The sequence below is a fragment of the Aedes aegypti genome, chromosome 3 (assembly GCF_002204515.2).
Source record: "Aedes aegypti strain LVP_AGWG chromosome 3, AaegL5.0 Primary Assembly, whole genome shotgun sequence".
In the NCBI taxonomy this organism is placed as follows: Eukaryota; Metazoa; Arthropoda; class Insecta; order Diptera; family Culicidae; genus Aedes; species Aedes aegypti.
The window spans coordinates 390,936,579-390,944,477 of record NC_035109.1 but is presented as its reverse complement, the minus strand read 5'-3'; the positions used below and the strand labels follow the sequence as shown (position 1 = coordinate 390,944,477).

Below are 7,899 nucleotides of genomic sequence, written 5' to 3'. Positions count from 1 at the left end.
AACTGTAGTGGAATTGAATAGTGTAAAGGGTGTCCCAGAAAGTATACGCACAACTTATTTATATTGAAAATATCGGAAAAGCTATGTTTTCGTGAAGTTATCTTATGTAGAGAGAAAAACGAACTATTTTTTTTAGAAATTTACCATTTTGTCTAATGTTTTCGAGCAAAGCCAAATACGATTATAATCAAAAATTCTTGTGGAACATTTTAAATACAATGTACTTGACTCCCCACATTAAAGGATTTTGATAAAAACATTCATTACTAGTGAAGTTGCAATAAAACACAAAAATAGGGTCTGTGCTGGCTACATGAGAAATGATTTGCTGAAATCAAAATTTGGTACCGTAAAACGGGGTATCTTTGATAATGCGGGTAACTTTGATAGTGAGTAACCCACCACATACTAAACGAAATATCATAATTTCTGTTAATCAGTTAAGCAAAACGAATGCAAAACTAAATAATATTAGTATGTCACTTCATGCAAGATTGGTTTTCATTTGAATCAAGAACATTTGAGGCTTTTTATACGAATATTAAAAATTGGCACAATTTTAGCATTTTTGAAACGCTTACAAACAATCTGTTCTACGATCACTATTTGATGTACTTTTGAATAGTTGGCCACTTATTTTTGACAGCCTAGTTATCATAGAACTTGAATACGGTCTCAAATCTCTTAGCGAAGAGCATTTTCACAAACTGGGAGCATTTTTGTAATCTAAGTCAAAAATTTCCATATAACGTTAAACGCCTAGAGGTATGCAATGCCCTACAAATGTTTGTTATTCATTCAATTTTGTTCGACTCATACTCCATTATCAAAGTTACCCCAAAACAGAAAACCAACTTTCGATTATATGAAAAATTATATCATCCATTCAAAATAAATCTTTTGGCAATCTTTCGACTGCAATCGATAGCTAGGGTGCCAGTACTTGTTTTAAAAATATAAATTATAATTCTTTGAAATAGCTTGCATAAATATTCAAGTTTTCTTCGAAAAAACTATCAAAGTTACCCCGTTTTACGGTATGTAAAAATTATTTTATCAAACAGAATTTTCACAAAGAGCATTTAAAATGCCCCAAGGAGAAATACAAAAATATAAAAAATATTTACTTGTTTCATATTGTGATTCTATCAGCATAGTATCGTGCCCATTCTTTCTGGGACACCCTATAGTACTAAAACTCTGTTTTCGTTTATTTCTCTTTCCTTTATATTGTGTATTTCTTTCACTACTGGACTGCGAAGTGCGGCTTCATAAGTGCGGAAATGCGAATAAAAGTGCGGGATTGCATCGAATCATGTTGGTGTCCTGAAAACAGAATAGAAAACAAACATTTTATTTCTTTGCGCAAAAGTGTTTTGAAAACCTTTAATTGAAAACATTACGCATTTCTTACATTACTGGACTCAGATTTCAATATCGCGATTGGCATATGCATTTTTGGCTAGCCTTATGGATATTGTATATCCACTTGAATGTTGGATTATCCCGGCTATTTAGAAGACTGTTCGAAACAGTCGTCGAAAATCGAGGGGAATCTCAATGTATTCCATCCAAATGAAACAATTTTGCGAATGTTATAGAAACACATAATTAGGTTAACTATACATACCTTATGCTCAATAAACTATTGCCAGTTATTGAACTGTTTCATTGAACCTGTATTTTGACCACTAGAAACATTTATTACAAGTTGCATTTTGTTTAGTAAAACATACTTTGATAAACATTCCATCCAACCACCCCTCATTTTCCGAGCCGTGCAGCCGGCAGCCGAGAGTCAACAACAGCTGTTTTGGAAATCTGACTCGACGCCCACTCTGCTGTCCTTGTTGCTCTACTTGAAAGAGTAGGGGTGCTCGTTTGCGCGCGCAAAACTTCTCGCTCGTTGATGCTGCCAAATCTGACAGCGACTGTTTCACCGACCGTTCAGAACAACGACTGTTTCAAACGGTCGCGAACAGTTAGGAACTGAACGGTCAATATCGTTTTCAAACATTCGTTAGGCCCGTAAGGTTGCCAGAGCCTAAAGATATGCAAATTGTATGTCATTGCATTTTCCTTTCGAGAAAAAAATTGCATCTATAATTATAAGTTTACTGATGATAACTATGGACAGTCGAAACAAACAAAATCGATGATAGTCATACTTTGATGTAGTATAATCTTCCGAGTTGAAAAGCCATCTTTTATCCAGACGGTAATCTTACATTCTACATGACTCTGGAGCGAAGCTTCATCTGAATGTTGTTTGCATGACCCCAGAGTACAAACTGTTTCCACATATTTTGTCTGCGGCTCGCGAACAAAACAATACGTATCGTTAAAACCACATCAGTTGCACTAGTTGCTTTTCAGTACCTATCTTTTCGCACAGCCGCAAGAATGAATAACTGGCTTTATATCGCTCTGAACCTTTTTGCCATCTTACACGTGCTTCTTGCAGCCCCGTCGAACAACATACGGAAGAGAATCACTCTAGAAGATCGGTATGACTACATCGTCCTTGGAAGTGATCACGTGGCGCGCAGCTTGGGCTCTCACCTGGCCAGAACCTACTATTCGAAGTCTGTCCTGGTTTTGCAATCGAATCAATGCGATCAGATTTTGGAACCGGCTCAAGTGCCACATGCGTTTGGATTGCGAATCTCCGATACGTTTGCCGAGTGCAGCCATCTGATGGGATACGAGTTTACGGATCCACTTCGCCAGGGACAAAGGGTCGGCATTGGCTACAAGAACCGGACCCGCAGTTTGGATACAGGGCAACAAACACTTTGGGCCATCGATCCTAATCTGGTGCTGCTGAGTGGAGCGACAATTGCACGTTTGCTGTATAATAACGGTGAGTTTGGACGTGCAGTAAGACACGAAAAAAATCTTCATATCAACGGTTGTACTTCTAGCTGCTTCTTCGGTACATGGAGTCGAGCTGGATTTTGATGGCTCGAAGCAATGCATTTTTGCAGAAAATGAGGTTTTTATTGCTGGTAGATGTTTGAATGATTACCGTCACTTGAGTAGAGGATCGATGATAACTGAAATGGCATTGGAGAGTTTGCGCAAATTGCCATTGGAAGTCAGTTTGGGCAGCCCTGTCATGGTGCCAATATTCTATACGAAAACTAACATGAGTCTGAAGGACAGCCCAACATTGCTGGGGACGGAAATGTATTTGAAAACACCAGGAAGTGATGACGAAGATCGCATGAAACCAAACGCTAGACTCAGGGTAGTCATGGGGAATGCTAACCTGGATGGATTTGTGTGGGTTGGATTTGTCCCGTCGTTAATTTGGGACGATCCATCTTATAGCCCCGGCCACGAGGAAACGGTTAAGATTTTGCAACATGTTTTGAAAACGGCCATTGCCATTACGGAGTGTGATGCATTTAGACGACTGAATATGATGATGTTGGACCAAAGAATTTCCGAATGTGTAAAGTTCGTAGGTACTGGGCATTACTGGACTTGCTATTTGGATGTTAAGCTGAGGCGGTTCAGATTGGTTGGTTATTGTGTTATAGAGGTATTACATGAACTAACTGTGTGCATTTATTTACAGTCGAATTCCACCGGGAACTACAAATCAACAATCTTCGAGAATGACTTTCGACTGAAAGGTGTAAAATCTTTGCGTTTGCTACCATTTGGACTGACTGCGCCGTTTTTAGATCGCCAGTGGAGAAAACTCTTTCCTGAACATGTTTGATTATAGTTTGAAAAATAAAACAACTACCTACGCACGGCTTGTTGACCCAAAGAGTGGTCATACCGTAAACTGAGTACATAGCTTATTGACACTTGTTATACACTACACAGAGACTGTTATAATCAAGATAAACAATTTAACATTTAAACAGTAAAAGTAGTATATAATTGTAGACAAAAAATAAACAATATTTTTATTGTTTTGTGTTTAAATTGTACATTGCATAATAAAAGCTTCTTCTTCTTCTACTTGGCGTTAACGTCCCAACTGGGACAGAGCCTGCTTCTCAGCTTAGTGTTCTTATGAGCACTTCCACAGTTATTAACTGAGAGCTTTCTTTGCCAAAGTTGCCATTTTCGCATTCGTATATCGTGGGGCAGGTACGATGATACTCTATGCGCAGGGAAGTCAAGAAAATTTCCATTACGAAAAGATCCTGGACCGACCGGGAATCGAACCCAGACACCTTCAGCATGGCTTTGCTTGGTAGCCGTGGACTCTAACCACTCGGCTAAGGAAGGCCCCTCATAATAAAAGCTGTTTAGTGGAATATCAGTGAGTAATTTAAAACTAAGTACTATACACGGAGAAAATAAAGTACTCAAAAGTGAGTTCATTCCACTCAATTCGGTGGATTCGTGCGTTAACCTAATTTTGAGTTAATGGGATTGAAGTTGTTTTCATTTGAAGCCATGCCAAAAAATACCTGCTTGCTAAGTTTTTTTTTCACTCAATCGGCAGATCAAATCATTCAACTTTCAGTACTATGCCACTTACTCAAATTTGAGGCAACGCACTAAGGTTCGATTTTTGCGATGTTTTGCTCTTCGCTCTTTGACAACGATAGAAGGAGCGAATGCAATAGGGAGAGAAAAATAACTCAAACAAAAGTTTAAAAATACTTAAATATGGATTTTCCATTTTTTCCGTGTAGGTACCATTCAATTCCAACTAGAATTTTTATCCTTTGACAGATACGCCTATTTCAACCCCACTGTAAGGGCTCATTCACATATTTCATAACGCTGAAAGGGGTGGGTGGGTGTCTTCAAGATGTTACAGGTCATACAAAATTCGGAAAATATTCTTACGAAACGCGTTATGAGGGGGTGGGTGGGTGTTGAAAATGGCCATTTTTGGCGTTATGAAATTTGTGAATAAGCCCTAAGGAAGTGGATACAAGTTACAAGGTACCGTAATCCGGGGTAACATTGATCAGCGGGATAACATTGATCGAAATGACTTATCTTGTAAAAAGTTCGAATAAACATATATTGATGGAACATTTCCAAATCATCATTCTATTCACAAGCTAAAAAAATATGGTTTTTGCGAAAATTGCGCTTAGTTTATACGTAAATTTGTCAAGTTTTTGAAACAATTATTTCTATCATTATGACCTAAGGGGTGCGGAGTCGAACATTTAAGTCGTTCAAATTGAACACAATCTTTTCCACGAGTGCTAACCGTTGTTTGTTTGCTTGTCTCGCAGGAAACTGCAATCAAAATGCACGCATAAAATACTTCAACAAAGTTCATCAGATCAATGCAGCCAATAAACCCAATAAATATACTTAATCAGAAAGTTTTTGACCGTATGTTAGTAAGACAATATTTTAGAACAGTTGTACAAGACATATGCATAATTTTGACCATGCACAACTTTTCTTTGAAAGTTGACGGTTTGTGTGTTACATAAATTGTATAACAATTTTTAACGTGACAAAATCATGACTATACATTTCTAAGCATACTCAGATCATTTTTAAGAAAATTGTAGTTTGACAGCAGCCTGGCTGCTTGTTGATTTTAAATTCGCATCCCCCAGATTATGACTAACACAAAATTTAATTTAAGTACTTGTTTTAAAAATATATAACTGGTAACATTTGCATAGTGAAATGAAAAATTTAAGAATAATCCAAAAAAAAAAAAATGAACAATGTTACCCCGGATTACGGCACTCAAATCTACTTTTTTTTTTATTTTACTTGAGGTTCGAATACATTAAAAAGAGTTCACTGTAAATTCTTTTTCAGTGTCTCACACACTGGAGTCGAAATGTGCGCGTCTGTCAATGTACACTAAGGAAAAAATACTTAGGTTTAGTCACGACTTATGAACCAGTTAAATTATGATTTCATTGGACGCTTTCATAACAATTTATGATTTGAAATAGTTTTCATAGTAATCGCTAGAAGAACTGCTGTTTTTGCAAAGCTTTCTAAGCTGATTTTTGACTTTATTTCTATAAACTGAAACTCATTTTCAATTCACTCCCGGCGTATTCTTAATTCACTTGGGACTATGACTCGCTGTAATGTGGTGAAATTCTAAAAATTCTATGTGAATTCCTATAAAAAGATGAAATTTATGAGAAACAATGTTTTAGATTCATTGTTGTGAATACTAGGGTAAATGTTTAAGACTCAAACTCCATTTAACTGTAAGGCAATCTTCAGTGCCGTGTACTAGACTCGACTCATTATCATAAATTCTTCTGGACATTTTTCAAGGCATTTCCATAGTTTTTTTTTACAGAAATTCCTTCATAAAATCTCTAAGAAAAAAGTGTATGAAAAGAATATTGCATGATGAATTCCGTTCCATCTATAATCAACGGTTAGGTGCATACGTAATCATTACACCTTTGCGGTTGTTCTTATTTCATTCAATTTAGCATGTTGCATAACATTTACACGTACTCATAGTGTCTAGACTGATATTAGAAAAGGGCCAACGTATAATCTAAATGTATACAGATTAATATAGCTGAATAATGACTGTATTAAAGTTGATCGAAACACTCGAACATCACATATCTGTATCTATATTATATATCTGTATTCTATTCAATTCTTTTATATTCTAGACTGTTCTATTCTATTCAATTCTACTCTACTTAAATTTATTTTAATCTGATCCACCTTACTTGTTTCTTACATGTTTTTACAAATGGACACAGTATTAATTAACAACTGCGTCCAAAAGATTTGAACGGTACACTTTCGATGTTTGTACGGCTTTATAGCGCTCCCAGGTCTGTGAAAAATCGCTATGCACAGACTCTGACTCTTAATCCTGTTTCTCATATGCTCTAAGAAAATGAAGATTTAAATGGTTATTTCACTGTAAGTTTTTATAAGGGTTTCAACTAATATATGTTGATAATAAATCTTCGAGCTGTTTAGTAGAATACCTATAAGTAGATGAAAAAACCGAATTTAGTACTATACCATTTAATTCCACTAGAGTTTGTATCCTTTGACAGATACGCGTATTTTGACCTCAACTGTAAGGCCGTCTTCAGTGTCGTGTACTAGTCGAGTCTAGTACTAAATTCGGTTTTTTCATCTACTAATGTATGTTATGTTTTATGTTTTTTAAGGAATTTCAGAAATTTGTATTAAATGCTTTTCATTCGAGCTGTATCCCAGTTTTTAAGGTAAAGACGAATCGAAGCTAAACCTCAAATTGTCGAGAGCACAAATGAGAAGAAATAAACATCCGTTTAAGTTGAAAACGTAATTGATTGATCACTAGCTGGTGGTGACCAATTGATTAAGTTTTCAGCTCAAACGGGTGTTCGATTCTCCAGATTTGTGCTCTTGAAAATTTGAGGATTGGCTTCGATTCATCTTCACGTTAAGGTAATTTGAACAAATTTGTCGAGAGCTGGGAAGAGAGTCTGCCGAAATAACCAAGTTTCATGTAAAGGACTGGCAATGCGACTGGTCGAGGGCTAGGCTGACATAATGAGCAGGCATCAGAGTCTGTGAATAGCGCTGTTTCACAGACCTGTCAGCGCTATAAAGTCGTACAAACTTCGAAAGTGTACCGTTCAAATGATTTGCGCGCAGTTGTTGATTACAACAGTGGCTATTTGTAAAAAAAAATATGTATAAGAACAAGTAAGATGGATCAGAGTAGAATAAATTTAAGTAGAGTAAAATTAAACAGAATAGAACAGACTAGAATAGAAAAAAAATAAATAGAACTGAATAGAAACCAAGTAGCCACAAGCCCGCTAATTCACCTTTTTGGTATTTTAAAGCTATTGTACAGCTAATACATAGCAAGTTCGGTCTGTAACAGTACTATATTAGCACGGAGGGCGAATTAAAGTGCTATTTAGTTACTTGGGAATACAGATATATATTTTAGATACA

The 7,899-nt window shown here is 36.3% G+C and overlaps 1 protein-coding gene across 1 annotated transcript; it reads left to right on the top strand.

The window, feature by feature from the left end:
• The first annotated feature begins 2,197 nt into the window (after positions 1-2,197).
• LOC5571616 lies at positions 2,198-3,942 on the top strand. Its single transcript, XM_021854176.1, has 3 exons — positions 2,198-2,863; positions 2,925-3,526; positions 3,584-3,942. The coding sequence occupies exons 1-3, from the start codon at positions 2,404-2,406 to the stop codon at positions 3,728-3,730; spliced, it is 1,209 nt and encodes a 402-aa protein (XP_021709868.1). The 5' UTR covers positions 2,198-2,403; the 3' UTR covers positions 3,731-3,942.
• Positions 3,943-7,899: the final 3,957 nt, after the last annotated feature.